Here is a 24,259-nt window from a genome sequence, read left to right as displayed (position 1 = left end):
ACGTGTCTTTCTCCCCAGAGATGAGTTCCCTGGTTTGCAAGGCTGGCTTCCAGAGTTTGAGAGCGTGTCGGGGAAGGGGCCTGGGGCCTCCACAGTCACCGTGTTCATTCTTGCCCTTCATCTTCCTGCTGTTCAGGCTCTTGCCTCACTGTCCATCTCCCCTCAGGACAGTGGTCTCTAAGTGGGGCTGTGGAGCCATTGTTTTCCCTTGAGAGTAAATGCCCTCTTTTCTGCAGAGATTAGGGGGTGAAGGGCATGGTGATGGCCTGATGGGGGGTTCTGGGCCTGCCTGCTTCCTGATGTTCTAGGTCAGACTGTGCCCCTGAGCCCAGGTCCCCAAGCCGCCTGGGGCTCCGGCCGTAGCTTGTCCTGCTTCTTGTGGGAGAGTCACACCCTTTTATTCCTCTACCATTGACGTCACAGGCTGTCAGCAACATGCAGGCAGCGTGGGTGTTCGGAACACCCGCCCTGTGTGAGCCCTTCTGTTTAACACAGTCAGCACCTGTCTTGGGGACCCCCATCCCAGCATCGCCTGGAAGGTCTTAGGAAGCTGACAAGAGGTCAGGACCTCCATGTCACCTTCTTGTGGGACCGATGGGGAAACTGAGGCCTGAGCAGGGGAGGCCTCACCTGGGTCCAGGAGGTGGTAACAGAGGTGAGGCTCAGCCCAGGCCTCCCAGCCTCCAGCCCAGGCTCTTCCCGGAGCCTCTGGGTACCAGCCCTGTGCCCGGGCCTCATGCCCCACTGATGTCTGTTGAGAGAGTGAAAGACACGACAGCTTGGGATCTGCCGCGCGATGTGCTGGTCATCTTAGTGATGGTCCTTCCAGAACATTCTGTGGTGGGTTGCCTGGGGGACCTTTGGTGACTCAGTGACCTCACCATCCACCCCTCATCCTTAGTCCTGCATGGGATTCAGGTAACGTGTATGAGCACCTCCCCGTGTAGCCAGCCCTGTGCTAGGTGCAGGGAGGAAGCAGTGGGTTCCAGGGTCAGGATGTCGGCCGATGGGGGAAGCGGACAAAGCAGCTGACAGAGAGAGCGCAGGCTGGGCAGGGCTCGGTGAAAGCGGGTGATCATGGAAGGCAGCCTGGAGGAAGTGGCACTTGGGCCCGCTGGTGACGGGTGAGTGAAGTTGGAGTTGGCTCAGGAAGAAGGCAGGAAGGGAGTCCTAGGTGGGTGGAACAGCGTGAGCAAATATCAGGAAGCCTTCGGCAGCTCAGAGGTGCATGGTGTGCTGTGCTGCGGGAAGGTGAGGTCGTGGCACCGACGGGGCCTGGCCTGGAGGGGGCGCCATAGCCTCGAGTTCTGCATGCATGCTACATACAGGGTCACCAGCTTGGCCCTTGGTGAAGGTCTCAAGGGGCTTTTTGTGAAGTGTTTGGTGGGCGGGTGTGTGTTCTGGCAAGCCGTGACTTCTGGGGAAGTTTCCGCAAAATCTTTCTGGCTATAGGAGGCCTAATTTTTAGGAGAAAGAACACAGAAACCTTTCAACTGTCCTTTGCAGCCTCAAGTCGTATCTGGTCTGCCGTAGCGATTGAAACGAGCATTTAAATAGAAGATGAGGACTGAATGTTCCTGGTTTTAAAACATTTCCCAGGAAAAACAAATGTTTGAAAGTTAAACATTTTGGCTATTAGGAGGAAACAGAAGAAAAATTGCATTTGCCTTTTAAATATGGGCACTTGTGTTGGGTTATAAATCCAGAGCTTCCCACACAGGGCCCGAGCCGGCCAGCCTGCAGCTTGGCAGAGGGGCCACCCTCCCAGGACCGTCTGTCCCACAGTGGGGGTCTGAACACCCAGGTCTGGCCAGGCAGTCTGGATTCCGGTGCTACTCTGTGACCCCAGGCATGTGACCTAACTTCCTTAGGTCTGTTTTCTCATCTCCATCCTCCCAGCTCCCATCTCTGGATTTCCTGGTGACAGAGTGACATGAAAGCGTGAGTCATTCAGTCGTGTCCAGCTCTTTGCGACCCCATGGACTGTAGCCTGCCAGGCTCCTCTGTCCGTGGAAATCTCCAGGCATGAATACAGAGTGGGTAGCCATTCCCTTCTCCAGGGAGTGTTCCTGACCTAGGGATTGAACCTGGGTCTCCCGTGTTGCAAGCAAATTTTTTACTCTCTGAGCCACCAGGGAAGCCCTGAGAATACTGGATTTCCTGGTAAAGCATGGCATTTCATCCTCCTTCCAGCCCTAAAGACAATGATGACAGCTGCCATCTGGGTTGTATAAATCCTGCCTTTGAGTATTCTGAATTCTGACTTGGTATCTTGGAGGCTGGCTGGCCCCAAGTCTCTGGCGGGACTAGCCCTCCAGAGTTTACTTATTGACAAGAAGAGTAAGGACTCGGTTCTGAGCATACCTTTCAGAAGCAAACCAGCCGATCCAGAGTTCTCCACCCCCACCCACCCCCAGCCCCCAGCCACGCCCTCTCCAAGGTTCTTGTATGCTGTCCTGGTCCCCCCAGGGCCGGGAGCAGACATCGAGGATCAACCGTCTCCCCCAGAGCCCATCTGCCTTATTCACTAGCTCATCTTCCACCCCCTTGTCCTGTTTTTAGGGATTTGTGAGTATAAACTTCCTCCTCAGGACAGTAATTTCCAAGTCTGCGAGTCTTACCACCCCTGATTAAAACAACCCCCTGTTTAAGTGCAATACAGGGGCTTTACCTGTCTTCCCCAATTTGATTTTTCTAAGAACTCTGTGAGGAGCCCTGAACATTCCACCTTTATGGGTGAGGATGCTGGGGCTCAGAGAAGTGATGGTTTTCCCTCCAGGCCAGATAGCCAGGAAGCGGAGGTGGGGTCCAGCTTTGCTTTCTAAGGGTACCTAGAAGCATCGAGTGTGAATTGCTGATCACAGTGCCTGGCACAGGGCAGCACAAACCAGCGTCTGTGGGGAGCACAGCCTCTGCGGCGTGCTGCCTCGCTCAGCCCTGCCCTTGTCCCAGGCTCCCATCTTCAGCCTCCCCTGCCCGCTCGTGCTGCACTCAGAATTCCCTTCCTGCATCGCCGGCCCGTGTCCTCCACGCGTGCACGGCAGTGGCATGCGGGTACCCAAGCCATGTGCAGCCCCCATGATGGCTCGAGGCTGGCTCCGCATTCCAGAGTTACTCTAGACCGCGTGCCATCCCAAAAAGTCTGCTCACGTGACTCTCCCAGACATCGGCAAGTGTTTAAACACAGAACTGTCAAAGACGCACTAAAAATGCAATCAGAGATCGTTAACGCTGTCTCTTTATTCCAGTCCCCTCTGCTGTTTTCTGCGAGCCGGGGATGTGCGGGTGGGGGAGCCGTAAGGGGGTATTTGTCTGATTGCCGCTGCATTCAGACACACTAAAACTCCACCGGGCTCCATACGCTGCTCCGGGAACAACGTAGATTATGGAGAAGCTTGCATGTATCTTGTTGAATTTAACAGATTATGCAGTTGGAAGGCAGTGTTTTCTGTTAAATGAGATGGGGAAGTGTTAGCGAGAAAGCATTGTAACCTTTTGGAGGAAGATTAATCTTGGAAGCGCGAGTAGTGGATTTTGTTCGCATCCCTCTCTGCCCAGAGCCCCGCACACACTCGCTGCTGTGTGCATGCCACGTGTGGGTGTGTGTCTATTTGGACATAGATGGCCGGTGAAAAGTTAAAACGATATGGTCGTCTTCCAGGGCTCTGCTGATGAATACCTGATGGGTCTTTTTCACCACCCACAAAGCCATGGCCCGCAAATGCCAAGATCTCAAGTGAGCTGGCTGAGAAGAAAGGAAACATTTTGGAAAGACGGGCTGAATGTTACCATGCAGAATACAAATGCCTAACAATGCTCACCAGTTCTGAAAAGCCCGGAGGTTTCCATGAGAACTTGCTGCTTCTCCCAGACCTGAGGCTGGGAGACCACCCCCTGGCCCACCCAGCGAGGCCCACCTGGCCCAGGAGCTGAGCAGACCTGCAGGTCCCCATGCCACTCTCCCCGAATGTCCTGTCTTTCGAGTCCCCACCTCACCCTGTGTGTCCTCCTAGAGGCTGGCTGGTGTGACTGCTATTCTGTGTGCCTGAAAAATAAGCCACGCCAGGACAGTTGGAGGAAAAATTTGGAGGAAAGGGAGGGATCCAGCTAGAGAGAGATCAGTTGGTATAAAGGAGGCAGAGCTATCTCAAGATGGGTGGATTGATTTATAAATGCCTCCATCTGTCCGTAATCCTCTCATCTTTGTCCACCCATCGGCTCACTCACCCACCCATCCCTCATCCACCCAGTGATCGTCTCCCCCTGAGAAGCAGTGTAGCATGACGGTGCTGAGTCAGGGTGACTTCGATGAGGCCGAGCTACAAAGACTAAATGTCCAGTACCCTCTGTGCTTGTGCATCACTTTATTATGGATTTGTGTAACCTTTCTGAGCCTCTGTTTTCCCAATTGTAAAATGGGGATAGTGGCTTAAGTGTCTTTGAAGGTTAAATAGCTGGTGAGTTGCTACATTCAGACAGATGTGCCTGGGGCTGGACCTCCAGCTCAGGAGGATGTGGGGCTGGGAGGTCTCTGTGTTCACACACGGATGAGCCCCCTGCCTCCAGGCTGCACGGCACCCATGTTTTAGAGAGACCAGACGGTATTTGAAGGTGTCATGATGGCTTGTTGGGGCTCCTGCCCCCGCCTGGCTTTGTGTACAGGAGCTCGTTCTCCCCTGGGAGGGAAGAAGCCTCAGTCACCTCCTCTGATCCGAGGTGGGAGGAGCCGGAGAGAGCCGACCGTCTCCTGCCCACTCCCCAGTCCCTGGTAGTCGGGAGCTGCGGAAATAAATGAAACTGTACGGTTGGAGTTATTTGCTAATTTGCTTAAGCAACACCCCCAGTCTGAGACATGACATAAATACATTAGTCGGGGAGGCACTTGGGGTGGGACGGATGGGTGATGTGATAGAAACGCAGAGAACCAGCGCTGGAAGGCAGTTGTGGTGGCCGCTGCTCCAGCCGTGACTCCAGTGCAGCGAGGAGCTGGCCTGGTGGCCTTGAAAGAATCTGAGCTGCTGACCCGGAGGTGTGGGGTCAGCTGGACCAGCGCCTAGCATCACTTGCCCCACTCATCTGCTGTGGGACCTCAGGCCCCTGACGTGCGAACCTGGCTCCCCAGTTACGAGACCAGAGGTCACTGAACCTGCCTCGGGAGCACCCAGCCTGTTTCCAAGGGTGGCTGGCCTGACAGCAAGGTCCAGGAAGTGGCGGGTTTCTCTCTGTGATGCCCTCAGGCCCTCTCCCCTCCTCACCGGCAGCCCGAGCATCACTGGAGGTTGGGGGAGGGGTCTCTGCACCGTGTCACCTGGGGTCCTGGTGGGGCCTTTGATTTCCCGATTTCTGCTGGGACCTGCTTGGGCTGGAAGTGGGTGAAGCCCACATATCTCCTGTCTGCCCCCGAAGCTCTCCTGCGAGGGGAACAAGCAGACTGCTCAGCACCCCTGGGCCAGGCCTGGATGACAGATAGGAAGGTGGGTGAGGCAGGAGGCAGAGGGGCCTTACGGAGCTCAGAGCGTGGTCTTGTTGGCAGCCGAGGGGCAGAGGCCAGGTCTGTCCCCTTCTTGTCTCCAGGGACTGTGGCCAGGCCATAAGCCCCAGTGCCTTAAAATGAGTGCAGCGGGCCCGGGTGTCAGTGGTAGAGACAGGTTGGGACTGCGCCAAACTGACCTCTGCTTCTTGCCTGAAGGAGGCATAGGTACCTAGCACTTGCCTGGGCCAAGACTGTGAGATTTAAAATGGATCGATTTCTAGAAAACAGAAAGAATGACATTTTACTGAGAGTTTCTCTAATTTTTAACGTTGGTGACAAATTGAAATTTTAAAAAGACGAGAAAGTTTTTTTTCGCCGAACAATATGTCAGTGGGCAGGGCTGGCCTGCGGGCTTCTAGTTGCAAACTCTGGCCCAGGGAAGCCGACTCCGTTTTGAACCTCAAAAGCCTTTTTGTGTTTCCATTCATTGGCTTGCCTGATCCCAGAACAGTCTTGCGAGGTAGACATTTTTCTTCCCATATCATGGGTGAGGAAACAGAGGTCCGTTTAACAGAGGAGGTTAAGTCACATGGCTCGTTACTGTCTGAGCCCCAGCTGTCAGCCCTTAGAGCCCCCATGCCTGTCACTGGACAACCTCCCTGAGTTGACAAACACCAGAGAAGAGAGAATGCTATTTTTCTCCAACCTGTAAAGAAGTCTGGGGACTTCCTAGCAGTCCAGTGGTTAAGACTCTGCCTTCCGGTTCAATCCCTGGTCTGAGAACTAAGATCCCACATGCTGTGCAGTTTGGCCCAAAAAAAGAGATGTCTTTTTTTTGAGGGGGAGTGGGGTGACTGTGAGGCAGTGATGAACAGACCAAGTGTCAGGAGAACCACTCACTGTGTAGCCCCCAGGTGAAGGGGCCTGAGACAGGCAGGCGGGGACCTGGGAGCAGGGTCTCCTTCCCGGGCGGAATTGGCCCGGACAGAAGAACCGGAGACAGAGAAGTCCTGAGAATGAGGCGGGGCCCCTGCAGCTCAGAGGCCCAGCAGGAAGCTGCCCAGCCCCCTCCCGCTGGTCTGGGGGAGCTTCAGTCGGCCGCCCAGCAGAAATGGGGGCAGGGAGACCTCAGGGTTGGTGATCAGAGGGCACCTGTCTGGAGGGAGGGTCACCTCTGCCAGGGCTCCCAGGGGCTCTTGCCTGCCCCCCTTCCCCCAACTGCCCTGTGGCCTCCGGAAGCCAACAGCAGTGCCCCTGTGTGTGTGTGTGTGTGTGTGTGTGTGTGTGTGTGTGTTGGCTCTGCAGGCAGCCTGCCCTACGAGTACAAGATCGTGATCGCTGGCAACCACGAGCTGACCTTCGACCAGGAGTTCATGGCCGACCTCATCAAGCAGGACTTCTACTACTTCCCGTCCGTGTCGAAGCTGAAGCCCGAGAACTACGAGAATGTGCAGTCGCTGCTGACCAACTGCATCTACCTGCAGGACTCGGAGGTCACCGTGCGGGGCTTCCGGATCTACGGCTCCCCGTGGTGAGTGTGAGGACGCCGTCCTGACCGCTGGTGATGGTGAAGCTATGTGAGAGTAGGGGGGATGGTGGAGCTGAGGCTGAGGGCTCAGAGGGAGGTGGGGCTGGGAGAAACCATGGAGAGACTTGGGGCCAGCTGTCCCGCACGCCGTGTGACCCTGGGCAGGTCACTGCCACTCTCTGAGCCTTGGTTTCCCCATATCTGACAGATAATTAGATATGCTATACTGGCTCACATTTAAACAGGAACTATTATTACCTTCATTTTCCAAGTGAGGAAACAGGGGCACAGAGAGGGTGAGGGTCTTGCTGAAAGTCACACAGCTAGGAATGGGCAGAGCTGAGATTAAACCCAGGCAGGTGGTTCCAGAATCCCTGCTTTTAACCATCATCCTATACGCCAGGATCTCCCTATTGTCTGTCCCTCTGACACATGGAAGATGCTTGGGTGGAGGTAATGACTCATTAGCCAGACTGAGATGAGGCAGTCAGAATTTCCATGGAGGACCAAAGGCCTGGTTTACTGTCCTGGGGACAGCAGTTGTTTAAATCACCAGCGTGCATCAAGACTTTGTTCCCTGTTGGAGACACAGAGCAATCAGGCCTTATCCTTAGGTTCACCTGGATGAGTGGGCATCAGGGTGAGAACAGATCATGACTGGTCTCTGTGATGGTCAGTGTGTCCATAGTAACTCAAGTGATGGTGATGGTGGTGATGATGGTGATGGTGAAGATAATGATGATGGTGATGATGGTGATGGTGGTCGTGGTGATAATGGCAGTGATGGTGAAGGTGATGGTGGTGGTGATGATGGTGATAATGGTGGTGGTGGTGAAGGTAATGATGATGGTGGTGATGATGGTGATGGTGGTGATGGTGCTGGTGAAGGTGATGGTGGTGATGGTGCTGGTGCTGGTGAAGGTGATGGTGGTGGTGGTGATGGTGGTAGTGAAGGTGGTGGTGGTGATGGTGATAATGGTGGTGGTGGTGAAGGTAATGATGATGGTGGTGATGATGGTGATGGTGGTGGTAGTGATAGTGAAGGTGGTGGTGAAGGTGATGATGGTGATGGCGATGGTGGTGATGATGGTGCTGGTGCTGGTGATGGTGTTGGTGAAGGTGGTGGTGATAATGGAGGTGGTGGTGATGGCGCTGGTGCTGGTGAAGGTCATGGTGATGATGGAGGTGGTGGTGATGGTGCACGTGATGGTGGTGATGATGGTGATGGTGCTGGTGAAGGTGATGGTGAAGGTGACGATGGTGGTGGCGATGGTGGTGATGATGGTGCTGGTGCTGATGATGGTGAAGGTGATGGTGGTGATAGTGGTAGTGATAATGGAGGTGGTGGTGATGGTGCTGGTGAAGGTGATGGTGGTGGTGGTGGTGATGATGGAGGTGGTGGTGATGGTGAACATGATGGTGGTGATGATGGTGGTGGTGGTGGTGATCGTGGTGGTGGTGATGGTGGTGGTGATGGTGGTGATGGTGATGGTGGTGATGATGGTGATGGTGCTGGTGCTGGTGAAGGTGATGGTGGTGGTGATGATGGTGATGGTGACGGTGGTGATTATGGTGATGGTGCTGGTGCTGGTGAAGGTGATGGTGGTGGTGGTGGTGATGATGGAGGTGGTGGTGATGGTGAACATGATGGTGGTGATGATGATGGTGATGGTGCTGGTGAAGATGGTGATGGTCCCGGTGAAGGTGATGGTGATGGTGGTGATGATGGTGGTGGTGATGGTGAAGGTGATGGTGATGGTCCTGGTGATGGTGATGGTGCTGGTGCTGGTGAAGGTGATGGTGATGGTCCTGGTGAAGGTGATGGTGGTGGTGCTGGTGAAGGTGATGGTGATGGTGTGGTGGTGGTGGTGATAATGGAGGTGGTGGTAGTGATGGTGGTGGTGATGGTGGTGGTGAAGGTGATGGTGGTGGTGGTGATGGTGAAGGTGATTGTGATGATGGCAGTGGTGGTGATGGTGAAGGTGATGGCGGTGATAGTGATGGTCCTGGTGAAGGTGATGGTTAGGTGAAGGTGATGATGGTGATGGCGATGGTGCTGGTGCTGGGAAGGTGCTGGTGATGGTGATGGTGGTGGTGGTGGTGATAATGGCAGTGGGGGTGATGGTGAAGGTGATGGTTATGGTGAAGGTGATGGTGGTGATGATGATGGTGTTAAGATTACAATAATGGTGATGATGACAACAAACCATCCCTGGGCGATTACAGTCAGCTGGGCCCTGGGCTTAAGTCTTCATAAGAACTGTCTCTAATACTTGACCCCTGTGAGGACTCCTTTATTGTCCCTGTTCTACAGGTGGACAGACTGACTGGCCCTTGGAGGCCCAGCTGGCAGTGGCCACAAGATGCCAAGTACTGGCAGGGGGAGGAGGATACAAGGAAGGAGAGACCTCAGGGGCTTGAAAGAGTGGCTTGATCATGGAAGGGTCCCTGGAGGGGATGGTGTGACCAGAGCCACATAGGAGGAGAGGGGCATTCCCAGGCGTGGAGGGTGACAGGGCCTGAGGCTGTGCCATCAGCCAGAGCAGCGCACTTAGGGAGCTGATGGGCGATCCAGGGGACACGGGGTCTGTCCGGGTGCAGAGTCTTCAGGGAGAGCAGCTGCCAACTGAGAGTAGCCAGGAAGCCTGGGCTGCCCCCACTGATGCGGCAGGTGACCCCTGCTGCCTGGATGCTGCGGGTGGGTTTAGGACATGGTCCCACCCTGCCAAGGCTCCCTCAAGGGGCTGGGGTGAGATGCCGGGCTGTCCTTGAGCCCCTAGAGGTGCCTGCGTTCACCTCCCCAGTCCTCATCATGTACAGGGTCTCCACAAACCCTCCCGGGAGCCTATGGGATCCCAGACAAGGTCTGGTATGGCACTCAGGTGTGATGAGCTCGGGGCCAAGGCTGGGAGACGAGGTGGCCGAGTCAGGCCGTGAGAGCTCAGACCAGAAGGGGAGGTGTGTTTAGGCTAAAAAGCAGAAGGAGGTGGCTGTCGGAGGAGGAACTGGGGTAAATGGAGGCCTGGAGGTGATGGGAGGACCGGAGTGTGAGGTGCAGGTGGGGAGGCGGGGAGATGAGGGTCAAGGGTCCGGAGGGTCAGGTGTCAGCCCGGGCACTCTGGGCTGGATCTCTTTGCCCAGTGGTCTCCCACAGCCTGTCTCCTCTGCACACTCACGTACCCATACACAAACACACAACATTTTTTTTTTAAACTTGTATTCCTTAGAAGTTAACAGCATGGCTTTGAGACCAAACTGCCTGGGCTCAACTCTTGGCCTCACTTCCTATGGGCTGTGTGACCCTGGGCGAGTCGCTTAACCTCTCCTTGCCTCTGCAAAATGGAAATAACGGGCACCTCCCATGGAGAGTGGTTGTAAAGCTGTCAGGAGGGTTCAGCTGAGCCGAGTGGCTGCACCAAGCTTTCCATGGACAGAGACACCATTCTTGTTCTTTGCTGTGTGGAGCCGCCCCCCCTTCCCCTCCTGCCCCCTCCCCAGAGCCCAGCGTGTGGGATGGAGCACGGCAGGGCCAGGGGGCAGCAGGCGTCACTCAGTGTCCTTCCTGTCCCACCCAGAGCAGCTTGATGCAGCCCCACAGCTGGGCTCCAAAGAACCCCTTTGACAGCCAGCTCCCCAGGCTCCTGGCCAGGCTGCCAGGCCAGCCCTGTGGCCTCTCTGCCAGCTCGAGGCCACGTGCTAGAGCTGCTGAGGCCTGGATGAGGCTGCTGTCGGCCTTGCTGGGGTCTGGCTGCAGCATGCTCCAGCTGCCCCTGGTCTCTGCTTTGCCTTTTGTGACCCCAGAACCAGCAGCTGTGGACCTCAAGTTGCAGGTCCCCTGGAGCCTGAAAGGGGTGAGCATCTTCTCCTTGACCCTTACCTTTCTTCCTAGCTGGGTGCACACCTCCCTCCACCCCATGCCTTGGCGGGCCCAGCCCCAGGCTGCGGGAGTGGGAGGGGCTGCAGGACAGAGAAGGGACCTCGCGCAGGGCTTGGTGAGATCCAGGAGGGCTCCCTGTGGGAGGGGGTATTTGAAGGAGGCATGGTGTTTCTGTAATGGCATCACTGACTCAATGGACATGAGTTTGAGTAACTCTGGGAGTTGGTGATGGACAGGGAGGCCTGGCGTGCTGCAGTCTACGGGGTCACAGAGAGTCAGACACGACTGAGCAACTGAACGGAACTGAATTGGTGTTTCTGTGGGCTGAGGAGGTGGGAAGGAGCCACTGTTACGTGCTGGGCCCTGTCAGACTCTTCTTGGGCTGCTGTTGGTTCATAGCCCTTGACACAAACAGAGGGCTAAAGGGCATCTCATCTGCATTCCAAGACGCAGGCCAGGAGCTGGCATTCCATGCAGCAACCCCAGGTTCCCTTGGGCCCTGTCTGGGGCTGGGAGCAGGAGAGATGTGGGCTCCTGTGCTGGGGAAGTCTCCCTGAGTTTCTTTGCGTGAACCAGTTGTTTGCATCTGCTTTCCGGCATCATGGAGTTAATCCTGACTTCCCGCTGCCACCTTACCCCCCTGGGACTTGCGTGCCTGGGAAGGCGGGCCCCTGCCACCATGCCCGCTGGCATCTCAGCTACAGTCGTGGTTGGGCAGTGGAGTGGTGAGGGAAGGGCTGTTCAAACTGCGGCTTATCACCACTTCTTCGCTGTGTGACTCTGGGCAAGTACCTTAGCCTCTCTGGTCCATCTGTCTAGGAAAATGATCCTAACTCCCTTATAGGGAGGCTGTGAGGTCTGTGCGGACCCGTCCAGATGGAGGCTATGCCCAGAGTGAGGCCTTGAAGGTTGATTGTGTTTGTTACTGCTGCGGTGGAGACCAGGACAGAGGGAGCTATGTTCCTGCTAGTACTTCAGCAGCCCTCAGGGGAGGGCCAGGCTTGCAATCACTTCATTTAATGCAAGGGCAGGTAGAGGCCCAGGTGAGGATGCAGCTTGCCCAGGCCCCCGGTGGGTGGTTCTCCTGACTCTCTGTCTGCTCCATGTTGGAGGCCCCTTTATGAAGACCTACTGTGCGCCAGGCGTGGAACAACATGCTCTTCGTGTGTTCCTGGGTTCTCTGAACAGCCTCAGGACGCACCTCACACCTGCCTTGTTGGCCCGTGCGAACACTGAGATCTGGGGATCAGAGTGACGTTCTCATGATCAGTTCATTCATTGATCAGGTGATTGCCCTGGGGGTGTGCCATGAGCCAGGCACACACAGCTCCTGCAGTCACAGGCTTTTCATGCTCGTGGGAGGCATGTCAACCACCAACTCCTTGATTCAACAAAAGTCGCGAGGAGCTCTAGGGGCTGGGGTTGGGGAAGGCTCCCCACGGGAGAGCCATAGGTACAGGCAGCTCTGTACCTATGTGGCAGGGTGTGGCAGGCAGAGGGAACAGCCCTGGTGAGGGCCAGACAGAGGGCCGTGGGCACACTGGGGTGGAGTGTGGCTTCCAGGGTCTCGGAGAGAGCAGACGCCAGAGGCTGGGCCGTCGGGTGGGCTGGCGGCTGCCGTGGTGGGTGGTGGCCTCCCCCTGGGCTCCCGGTACTCTTTCTGCCTGTAGCCAGTGTCCTGAGCCCCTGGGGACCTGGCACGTTACATCCAAGGCCTGGAAGGGACACTCGTGTGCTCGTGTGTGCTGGGCTGGTGCTTAGTCACGCTTGTACCTTGGGCCCAGACACACAGGGCCATCCCCACTGTCCCGACTCTCACTCCTCGTCTGACCTCAGCATGTCGCGTCTCTGAGCCTCTGTCTCCCTTCTGAGCGAGGGGGCCCTAGCATCTTCTCTGTGCCGCCCTGGGTGAAGCACACGGTGGAGGGGCAGTGAGCAGTCCCCAGAGGGGGTTCCCGGCCAGAGAGCCTCGTGGCCTGGCTGCTGACTCTGCCTGATTCCAGGGCAGGGGGTCTGTGTGCCGCCCCCTCCAACTGTCTGTCGAGGGAGAGGCAGGGTGAGCTCGCCCCCAGTGCCAGCCACCTGGGCACAGGCCGCTTGGAGGGGGCAGACAGCAAAGCTGATGGTGATTATTATTAAATTCAGATGTTCCGGGTTTTCCTTTTCTTTTTCCTGTGCCCTTAACATATTGACTACCATGTGGAAGACAGGCGACTTTAGCAGCATCATAACACCAGCAGGCAGGGATCAGGGATCAAATAAACTGGTAGCCCTGAGTAGCCTAATATCGATGGCATCTGGGGTGTGTGGGCAAAGCTGCCCGGGGCTGAGGGGCAGACCTAGTCTGTGTTGTCCGAGGAGGCAGATCAGGGACAAGAGGCAGTCTCATCAGTGTGGGAAATCTATCCCACAGGTGAGAGCCCAGAGGGGAGGCAGTATGGCTTTGCTGAGTGGTGAGCTGCCTGCTACAAGGGGCATGCAAGCAGAGATACACTGTGGTTGGGCCTGGTGTCCTCCCAACCTCTCCCCTTCCTAGAGGGCCACCATTTCTCTGCCTGAGGCTGATGATTCCCTGTAGGTGGAGGGATGCACCAGCCAGCTCTCGGGGAGGTCCTTTTGGTGCTGGACTTGGGAGGTCAGGAGTGGGACCGGGCTGGCCTTGATATTGAAAACTCACCGAAGTCAGCCGGGAGGAGGAAGCAGACAGAAAACTCACAGTTATCACGACTGGCCTTTCCTTTAAGGACGACCAACCGGAGATGCTCTGCTTGGGAGACCAGTGGGTCAGACTTGAGCGGTTCCACTTCTTGTCCGACACACACTTGGAGGCCCACAGTGGCCGTCGGGTGCCTGGCCCCCTGCGGGGGAGAGGGCCCAAGAATGGATCCAGCCTGGCTCTTCCCCCCACGACAGGGCACCATTAGCAACCCCACTTTGCAGGATGGTCAGAGGCAGAGAGAGAAAAATGTTTTAATCTGAGTATGCCCTCTGCAATATTTTAAATGTCAAAATGGAAGTGTTTTTGCTCAGTCATGTCTGACTCTTTGAGACTCTGTGGACTGTAGCCCACCTGGCTCCTCTGTCTGTGGGATTTCCCAGGCAAGGATACTGGAGTGGGTAGCCATGCCCTTCTCCAGGGCATCTTCCAGACCCAGGAAACGAACCCAGGTCTCCTGCATTGCAGGCAGGTTCTTTACCATCTGAGCCACCAAAATGTACTTACACTAAAAAAAAAAACTATATATTGTTTGCCTGAAATTTAAATTTAATGGGGAGATCGTCTGGCCACCCTAATCCTGAGATAGCTGGATTCTGCTTGCTTTTTGAATGTTGTAAAAATGGGCTCATGTGCTGTACCATGCCTGCTTTTTTGACTCAATGTTATATTTTTAAAATTCCTCCAGGCCATCATGTGCAGCTGTGCTTGGGTCTTTTTTCCTTGCTGTGTAGGATTTCACCGTATGAATATTTCATGACTTATTTATCCATTCTACAAATAGGCCCCTTATAAATAATATTACTGTGAACATCCTACATGTATCTTGGTGCACAGAGAGAGATACTCTTGAATGAGGATGCCCCCCCAACACACACCTAGGAATGGGGTGGTCAGGAGAGCCTCCGCATAGCTCTTCAGTGGAGGCCAAGAGGCACAGTCACTTGTCCCGCCCCTCTGTGAGCACTTTGTGCGACTTGTAAGTTGTGCCCATCTGGCGGCTGGGTTGGTATCACTATGTGGTCTTCACTTGCGTTCCCTTGATGACCTGTGAGGCTGAGAATCTTGGCCACTTAGCTTTCTTCTTTTGTGATGGGCTCAGGTCTTCTGCCCGTTTAAAAACCCCATGGACCATGGCCTGCCAGGCTCCTCTGCCCATGGGATTCTCCAGGCGAGAATGCAGGAGTGGGCTGCCACGACCAGAAGGTCTTCATTTTGGTGCAAAGTGAAGTCGCTCAGTCGTGTCTGACCCTTTGCGACCCCATGGACTGTAACCTAGCAGGCTCCTCCGTCCATAGAATTTTCCAGGCAAGAGTGCTGGAGTGGGTGGCCATTTCCTTCCCAGGGGATCTTCCCGACCCAGGGATCGAACCTGGGCCTCCTGCATTGCAGGCAGACGCTCTACCATCTGAGCCACCTGGGAAGCAGCCTAAGCAGTCACAGGTCTGTGTTTTTCTTTGTGGCTAGCGCTTTCTGTGTCCTATTTAAGAAAGCCCTCCCTTGAAGTCATGAATGTGTTTCCACATCATCTGAGATCTTCACGGTTTAGCCTTTTCTGTTTAGGTGTTAGCTCCACTGGCTGTGATCGCGCTGATGGCGTGAGGTAGGGATCCCATTTGGGGATTTTCCGCGTGGCCTGGCACGCATATGGAGTTCGTCCTTCCCGGCTGCTCCATGTTGCCCTTCTCACCCGACAGGCGGGGAGCTGTGTCCGGGCTGTCTCTAGCCCCTTCAGTCCACTTGGCTCCAGGACCACACTGTCTTAATTACCCTGGCAACCGATTTCTTTCAAGTCTCTTTTCCTGACCAGAATAGTTGAAGCTCCAGGAAAGCAGGGACCTGTCTTCCGGGGGGCAGGGCAGGGTGGTGTCATATCACCACATCCTCCGTCCAGCCCAGTATGGGAGGGATGAAGGTCTCCCTGGGAGCCACAGGCTTGTGTGGCCACCCTCCCAGGGCACCGTGACTTTCTAGAAGTCATGTCTGGTCTCCTCAGATGCAGACTGGGCATTGGGCACTGAGCCTTGGCCCAGAGCAGCTGAGAGGAAGGGAGCGGGAACCAAGCGCAGAAGAAGAGGAAGAGCTCAGCTGTTACAAAATCCTAAGTGTTAGAAAAAAAAAATTCCGTATACATACCGTATTCATTTATGGGTTTTGGATGCATTTTTTGTTCTCATTTAACTGAAAACGGCCTTGATTTTTTTTTTTTAAGGAGTGAGAGAGGGAGTGAAGTTGGCATGCAGCTAGTCCATCTGGTCTAATTACGTCTGGTATTTTGAAAGAAGGCATCTACACCAGCTGAGACAGGAAACTTTGAGAAGTGGCGGCCGGGCCACTGCTGGGCGTCTGGGCTGGGATCCTGCTCGGTGGCTTGGAGGCCTGGCTGCCTGCGGGCAGGGCAGGGCCTGGGGGCAGCTGAAGGCTGAGGGTCCAGCGCTGTGCAAACCGCCAGCATGAGCGGTGACCTCGGGTCAGGTCTTGGCTTCTGGGAAATGACAGCGGGCAGTCCCCTTGTGCAGGGGTGTTCTTAGGAGTCAGGTCTTTGGCGTAAGATGCTTGGCACACACGGGAGTCCCACCCACCCCCAAACCTTTCCAGCTACGGCCTCGACTGCCCAGAATGGGGGCTGGGGGAGGTTGTCTACCTACAGCCTGTGTGGTCCTGGGCGAGGTGGTGGTGGACTCAGTCTGAGCTCCCGCTTCTCTGTGTGCACGGAGCAGGCCCGGTACAGGGTGGGGTGGGCAGACAGGAGCTCAGCTGCCAGGGAATTTAAAGCCTGTGCCCCGAAGCTGCTGATGAGACAATAACATAGTTACTGTTCATACCACTGAGTTGACCAGAGGCTCTCTACCTGTAGCTGCTCCAGCGGCTCAAGCCTTTACCACCAGGAGGAGGTCTGACCCTTGTCCCCATTATATAGCTGAGAAGACTGAGGCCCACGAGGTGAAGTGACTGGCTGAAGGTCCCACAGTAACTGAGAGTCCCGCTGGGCCTGCCCAGAACTGAGGACAGAGAGGTCGCTAAAATAAAATGCTTTCTAAAAGACTTGATGAAATACATCTTTTAGAGAAAAAAGAATAGAGGATGAAATTATGAGCTCCTAACTTTTCCCTTGCTTCTCAGCACCTCTTACCAGCATGTGGTCAAAGTCCTGGGAAGGCTGGGTCAGTGGGGCAGGATCCTGGGTGGGGCGGGGACCTGAGGCAGCCCGCACTGCCCCTGCGGGCCAGAGGCCGGTGGGCGACCACAGTGAGGCCAGCGTGGACTGCTGCGCCCCTGGCTGGGCTCCTGACCCTTGGTCCTCCTGGCTCGGAGTGAGGAGTGGCTGGGTCTGGGACTCGACTCCAACCACCTACAACCCTTTGCTCTTTTGCTATTAAGAAAATCTTTTAAATCTTAAAAAAAATACTGATTTTTCAGGCTCTGCAATAATTCTCCAAGTTGTTTGGGGTGTTGTAATTTGAGGTTGCCTGTTTTTGTTCTGGCTTCCCAGGTGGCTCAGCTGTTAAGACGCCACCTGCAATGCAGAAGATGTGGGTTCGATCCTTGGGTTGGAAAGATCCCCTGGAGGAGGGCATGGCAACCCACTCCAGTATTCTTGCCAGGAGAATCCCATGGACAGAGGAGCCTGGTTGGGCTACAGTCCACGGGGTCACAAAGAGTCGGACATGACCGGGCAACTGAGCGAACGAGCACGCTTATGTTCTGCAAGGCTGTATCAGGGGGTCCTGGGAAGCCTGACTTGGGGGTGCCCGCAGAGAGGATGTCTGCAACAGCCTGTGGGTGCACATAGCCAGGGACTGCTTTCCAGTCCTTTCCTGGCCTAGTTTTGGCGGCGTGCAGGTTCACCACCTGCGGAAGCCTGGGTCGGGGGATCCAGGGGAAGCATCCTCTCCCTGGTGGGGGCATCTGCTTTTCCCAGAAGCCTTCTCAGGGCCAGCTTTGCGGTCACAGCACGGCCGTGAAGACCCACATTCCCGGCTTCAGAGGCTGGAGGTCCTGGGGCATTTAAGCCATGCTTGTTACACTCCACCCTGCATTTCTAGACGGTTTCAGCATGGGCCGTGGGCGTGGTCTGTTGAGACAAGAGAGGCCAAGGCTCTTAGTCCCCTTCGGTACCTGCAACCCTCATTCCGCAGACTTCCCAAGAGCTGCTCCACAGTTCCCTCACTCTGCCAGGCACTCCCCACAGGACAAGGCAGGACTGTTCTTATCCCTGTTTTGAGGGGGAGGGTGAGGCCAGGCGTGGGGGAGTCAAGTGACAGGTCCAGGATCTCAGCCATAGGCAGGAACTGGACTTGGGTGACTCCGGGGGTCGCCAGCCCTGACCTGCTTCATCAGCTGTGGTTTCCCAGCCTGTCCCCTGGCACATTCTTCCTGTAGCCCCTGTTAGGCTTCTGAACCAGTCGGGGCTGGCCTTAGGGGTCCCAGGTTCCTGGCCCCGTCAGTGGTGCTTCAGAGCCCTGTCCCAGGGCCCTGCCCGGGTGCCCCGAGTGAGGCCCCTGGAGCTGCTGGTTGGAGCATCGCAGAATCTTGGTTCATCCCTCTTTCCCCTGCCTGGAGCCCAAATCAAATTTGGAACAGCCCATGTCTGTTCAAGGGAAGCTGGGAAGCCTGCCTCTCAGGCTGACCACAAGCCCCACCTGAGCTGTGGTGCCCCGCGTGCCTCCTTGGTCAGTCCTGTGATGGCAACATGACAGACTTGGGAGGGTCCCCCAGGGACGAGCAGTGTCCTCCACCAGCGATCAGTTCCCTCTCCTTCCTCCGCCGGAACTTACACTTGTCATATACACCACTGGCGGTTGATGAGTTTTTTTAGAATAATTTTTATGTATTTGGCTGTGCTGGGTATTTGTTGCTGCGTGGGCTTTTCTCTGGTTGCAGAGAGCAGGGTGCACGGACTCTGGGGTGCACGGATCAGTAGTTGTGGCATGTGGCTTGTGAGCTCTAGAGCACAGGCTCAGTAGCTGTGATGCAGGGGCTTGGTTGCTCTGGGGCATGTGGGGTCTTCCTGGCTCAGGGATTAAACCTGTGTCTCCTGCGTTGACAGGCAGAGTCTTTGCCACCAGGGAGGTCCTGATCGACAAGTTTGGCTGGAGGAAGAAATTCCTCACCTTCTGGCCCCACGCTGTGCTGCCTCTGGGTGCGTGCACACACATGCACACACTAACACACACACAGGACCCCCACACTGCACAGGCAGCACGCACGCACACCACACAACACATACACACGTACATGTACACACACAGGGCCCCCACACCACACATGCAGTACACACGCACACACACATGTACACACATACACAGCCGTACACACACACAGGGGCCTCACACCACACCTGCAGTACAGACACACACATGTACCCATTGTCTGTCTCCCCATATGCTTCCTCTCACACATGTGCACACATGTATGTACCCATACACACACACACAGAGGTCCCCACACCACACGTGCAGTACAGACACTCACATGCACACACTCTCTCCCTCTCCCATACGCTTTCTCTCGCACACGTGCATTCCGTCTTCTCACACATGCACTCCTGCACACAGATACTCTCTTCTCTCACACACAGGACTCTCTTCTGCTCTGCCTTGACTGTCCTTATCTTTCCTGATTTCACAGTGTTTTCTTTATAGAAGGGCCCCTCAACACACACACACACGCACACTCTTCTACACGAGATTAATGTTTGAACGCGTCGTCTGCCTTCTTCCCGCCGCAGAGTCCCAGCCAGACAGAAGATGAATGACTCTGAGTGTGGAAGGGTGGGGAAAATTAATTAGCAATGACAAAGGACCCCATTTTGGGTTCACTCACCTCGCTGCTGACTTGCCGTAAATGGGCGTCAGGCGCGGAGTGTGACTGACAGGCCCGCTCCCGCTGGCCCCACCGCAGGGTGGGTGGCAGTGTCTCCCCCAGGCCCCCTCAACTCGCCAGCCTGGGAGATGCAGAGAAGGAGCCAGGCATGCCTGTCTCCCTCAGAGCCGGGACCTCCCTGGGAGACGGGGAAACCTGTGGATTGAGGAGTCAGCTGGAACTGGCTCGGGAGACCCGGGCATGTCACCCCATCTGAGCCTCGGTTTCCCCTTACTGCAGATGGAGCACAGACTCGCTGGGGTGCCGAGAGGGTCCCAGGACACACGTGGACCAGTGACAGGCGTCATCCTCACCTGAGAGGCAGGGGGCCGTGGCCGGCTCCCTGGAAGTGGCCCCAGAAAACCGGGCCTTTGGGGGACAGGGTGCTGGGGCAGGAAGGGTAGACGGGGATCAGGATGCATGGTGGGCCTGGAGTGGACCTGTTCCACTCGTCTTGCTTGAGCTTGTCTTGTCTTGTCAGGCTTGTCTGAGCTCAGGGGTGGCCTCTGCGGTGAAAGGTCCCTGCAGGTCCCTGCAGCCTTCCTCCTGTAGGAGGAGAGGCGCAAGTGGAAGCCCACCTGTCCTGCGGGAGCGGGCACTGTGAGAGGCTCTTCCCTTCCATCTGCAGGGCAGCCGCCCAGGCCCTCACCTGGGGAACAGGCTGCCTCGGGAGGCAGGGACGGTCCCCCGAGGGAGGGGAGTCGGGAGAAGCCAAAGATGTGAGCATCGCCTCTGAGGTCCCCTCTGTGAAATGGGCACGCAGTTCCCCTAGGCAGGTTGTGGCAGTGGGAGGGAGAATGGGAAGCTCAGCAGATGGTGAGAGTTCTGTTTCTGGTCCTGGTAGGGGGTCTCAGGGCTTCAGGACTTCCAGGGGCTCTGGGGAGGATCCTATCGGGAGGATGCGGGAGAAGAGGGTTCATGCTAAGTTCTTCCCACCTGCCTGTCTGCCAGGCAGAGCACCTGTCAGTTCGTTCCATCATTCATTCATGCATACCTGGTGCAAGCCCTCCCTGACATCTGCCTAGACCCAGCCATCTTTTGGGGCAGGAAGGACTCAGGGATGGTTGACCTGGGCCTGCTCAGAAGGAGCCAGTGCAAGGGCGCTCAGAGCAGGAAGGGTTACCTGTGCTCGGAGATGGAGGTTATCAGGGGAAGCTTCCTGGAGGAGGTGGCCTTTGACTCAGGTCTTAATAAATCACGGGTCATGGGTTCCGAGGAGAGGCTGGGAAGGGCGTTTCAGATGGCTGGAACAGTACGAGCCAAAACCCAGAGGTGGGGAGAGGCTGGGCTGGGTTCAGGAAGCAGAGGATCGTTGTGGCTGGTGGGTGGTGAGCTCACTGAGGAGTCTGAGCCAGACAGTCCAGAAGGTAGGCTGGGGCAGAGCCCAAGGGCCCTGTGTGCCAGGCCACGCAGTCCAGGCTTGCCCTGGAGGTGATGGGGAGCCGTGAAAGGTTCAGGAGTAGAAGTCACAGGGTGTATGAGAGGCGTGTCTTCTCTCTGCAGCCAGGCTCAGAGAAGGGGAGCAGACAGGGGACACTCAAGAGTTGTTCAGAGGGACAGGCAGCAGTCGTCATGCAAGAAGGCGCCCAGGGGGATCCTGTCTGGGTCAGCGGCCCACTGGGCACCGGATGCAGGAGCCAGCAGCCCTGGTCCAGGCCCTCTGGCCTCCTGTGTGTGCTCAGACACACCGCTTGGCCTCTCTGTGGCATTGTCTCCTCACCTCTCAAGTGGGGGCCTCCCGAGAGCTCTGTCCTGGGGACTGACTGAGCTAAGGTGTGAGCGTGGCTGGGAAAGTGGGGTCCCAGACGGCAGGACTCCTGGTGCTGCGGTCGTGGGTCTGGGGTGGAGGCGCAGCGCCCAGCTCTGGAGTCCGCAGTCCGGATTGGAGTCCTAGCCATTGCCACTTGGTTCCCAGGTAACCTTGCGCAAATCTCAGAACCTCTCTGAACCTCAGATTTTGCATCTGTAATGAGGCCGTGATGGTGGTTGCGTCCCGGGATGGGTGTGAGGACTGGGGGCTCGTGGACAGTCTTTGGAGCTTGGCCTGTGCGGGTGTCACTTCAGTGACCTCTTGGCATCCTCCAGTAAGGGGGCCCCTCCCCTGCCCTCTGCTCTCAGGCATTGTGCCCTGGTCTAGGTGTACCGCCGGGCCCAGCTGTACCTGGGGCACCCTGGACCTCCTCCGCCCCACACCCCAGCATCCCCGGGAGATGGGGTGGCTGATTAAATGGCCCCCGGTACATCCCCTTCCCAGAGGCATGCGCCTTACCTGGGGAGATGGAAAAACCAGAGCAGGGAAGGCTGTGTTTTCTACAGACAAGTATCGCCTCCCTCCCGCCTGCTGTTAGGGAACCCAGAATTCACACTTCAGGGGGAAACCGTTTAATGATTGGCCACGAGGAGGTCATTTATATTGGCTAAGCGGGCCTAATTAGATGGGATTCGAAGGTTACCATAAGCGCACAAAAAAGCTGTTAAGGGGTTAACCTCTGAGAGATTACATTGTATTCAGCGCTCTGTTAAAGTTTGAATTAATTTTTCCCATGGGTTTGTTCACATTCTAATTTTCAACTAAATGAGACATCTGTTTCAGAAAAGGAAAATTTGCTCTGGTTGTCATGGCAACTATCATTCTGTAAGAAAATTATTCCAATGGTTACTTTAGAACAGAAAGACAGAAATTCAGGACATAAAGCCGCCTGCCATTGCTCAGTCGGAATTCTGATCCGCCTGAGCTCCTTGGGGTCTGTGATGTGTCTTGGACGGTGGGTGGACATTGGGGTTCCTGGCCCTGGGGGCAGTCAGGCTGTGGGTCCGGGCAAGACGCCAGCTGTGTTGGGGCCAGAAACCATGGCCCTGGCAGCACCAGGGTCTCAGGAACACTTGTGGGTCTCAGACCACAGCTGCCCCCAGGGTGGATGGGGGATTCTGGAGCTTGGCTGCTTGGATGACAGTCCCTGAGAGCCCCTGCCTGCCTTGTCCTATGTCTGGAACCCCGGGCAGCCTTGAACTTCATCTCTGACCCCAAAAGTCCCCGCTGGACCAGGAGAGGGGGTCAAATGACCAGACGAGGATGCTGGGGGAATCTGGGCCAACTTCACTGTCAGTAAGGGCAAGGGCCACCCCCTGCCCTTTGGCTTCTCTTCCCATGGCATAAACCTGGATGGATGTCATGTATGCGTGGCTTTTCTAGACCCTGGGGAGTGTGGTCACCCTGAAGAGTCGGTCTCTCCTGCTGCTCTGGCCCCCACTTCCAGCCTCCCTTGGGAAAGGCCCGCTAACAGCCTGCAGACCCCCTGAGGAACATCTCTGGACGGTCCCTTGTATGACTTGACTCTCTGCTCCCCTCAGATTTCAGTCAAGGCCAGAACATGCCCATTTCCCAGTGACAGGGCCCCTGGATATCTGGAGGTTTGTTTTCGTGGTGGTGGTACTTTCGTTCTCTTAAATGTCCTCCCTCCCACCGTGTCTCCTTGCCCTCTGTGTCAGCCAGTGGGGCACAGCATCAAGCAGGAAGGAGCCCCTCTAATGGGTAAGATCTGGGGCACAGGCGTCCTTATCCCAGTTTACACACATACAGAGTCTGGGAGCATCCTGCCCTGGGGCAGAGGTGGAATGTCTGATGCCAACTTGGGTGCCCTTGGGCAGATGTCTTGGGCATCCCTGGGGGTGGGGTGGATTCCAGCTTCCCAGGATTATGAGGGCACGTGTTTCCAAGAACCATCTCTGGGAAATGCCACCCCCAGACGCAGGCTCTTGGGTGCTGGAAGGGAAGGCGGAGTAGGCAGGGGCTCGTGTGGGTGGGCTCCCGGGAGGCCTGTGGGGCCTCTGATATGTTGCTGAGTGTCTTTTCCAACAAGCTGCTCCTGCCGCGACTCATGGGAACGAGCAGACGTCTTCTCTCCATACTGATGAGGTCTCGTTCCCCTCTTGTAAATATTTGATTAGGGTTTTTGAAAAATGGATGCTGTGTTTGCAAGGCAGCACCAGAAGGGCGTTGCTCCTTTTCCTGTAAGCTGATGGGCTGTGGGCTTCCAGGGGACCACCGGGCTTGGCTTTAGCAGCAGTTTCCAGGCTGCTGCAGCCTCCCCTGCAGGGACCCTTTCTCGGCTCAGCCAAAGTGGGGCTTTGAGGGCGCCCAGAGTCTGCAGACTTCAGAATGGCAGAGCTGTGAGCTCTATGTTAGGGCTGTCAACCGTTTTTGACCAGGAACTGTGGTAGGAAAAGCATTTGTCTTTTTTACTTTGTGACTCAGTACACCCTTATGTGGGTGTCTATTTAAATACAAATATATTTAACTGAAGTGTCCCTTCCCTGCTATGCTGTACTCTGATGTTTTCTATTCTTTTTTCCTTTTCTTTTTCTTTCTTTCTTTTTTTTTTTTAATGTGGTTTGACCCTTCAAAACGCAGTTTGAAAAGCCCTGCCCTAGGCTAAAGGTTTTTCATCTAGGTTCCATGAGTGGGTTTCAGAAAGGGTTTTTCATGATAGAGATTGTGATGGTAGTGGTGATGGTGGTGGTGGTGGTGATGATGGTTATGATGGTGGTGATGGTGGTGGTGGTGGTGATGATGGTTATGATGGTGGTGATGGTGGTGGTGGTGATGGAGAGGATGGCAGTTGAAAAGCCTTGGACCAGGCCCTGTTGTAAGCACTTTACCTGGATTAATTGTTTTCAAAGCTGTATTGAGGCAAATGGTGTTATTATGCCATTTTACAGGGGGGATAATTGAGACATAGAGACATTCAGCCACTTGCCCAAGGTCACATAGGTAATTAGAGGTGGACACATTCTAACCCA

The 24,259-nt window shown here is 55.7% G+C and overlaps 1 protein-coding gene and 1 non-coding gene across 2 annotated transcripts in view; one reads left to right on the top strand and one right to left on the bottom strand.

Moving 5' to 3' along the window:
* Positions 1-24,259, top strand: part of MPPED1 (metallophosphoesterase domain containing 1) — a 65,714-nt gene that overhangs the window by 31,620 nt on the left and 9,835 nt on the right. The window contains exon 3 of the mRNA XM_005910620.3: positions 6,779-7,004. Within this exon, the coding sequence (XP_005910682.1) occupies positions 6,779-7,004 (226 nt within the window). The remainder of the gene's footprint in view (positions 1-6,778; positions 7,005-24,259) is intronic.
* On the bottom strand, positions 14,946-15,017 carry TRNAC-GCA (transfer RNA cysteine (anticodon GCA)). The gene has a single exon. It is a non-coding gene; the product is annotated as a tRNA-Cys (tRNA).

The sequence above is a fragment of the Bos mutus genome, chromosome 5 (assembly GCF_027580195.1).
Source record: "Bos mutus isolate GX-2022 chromosome 5, NWIPB_WYAK_1.1, whole genome shotgun sequence".
Taxonomy (NCBI): Eukaryota; Metazoa; Chordata; class Mammalia; order Artiodactyla; family Bovidae; genus Bos; species Bos mutus.
This window is presented reverse-complemented; position numbering and strand designations above follow the sequence as displayed.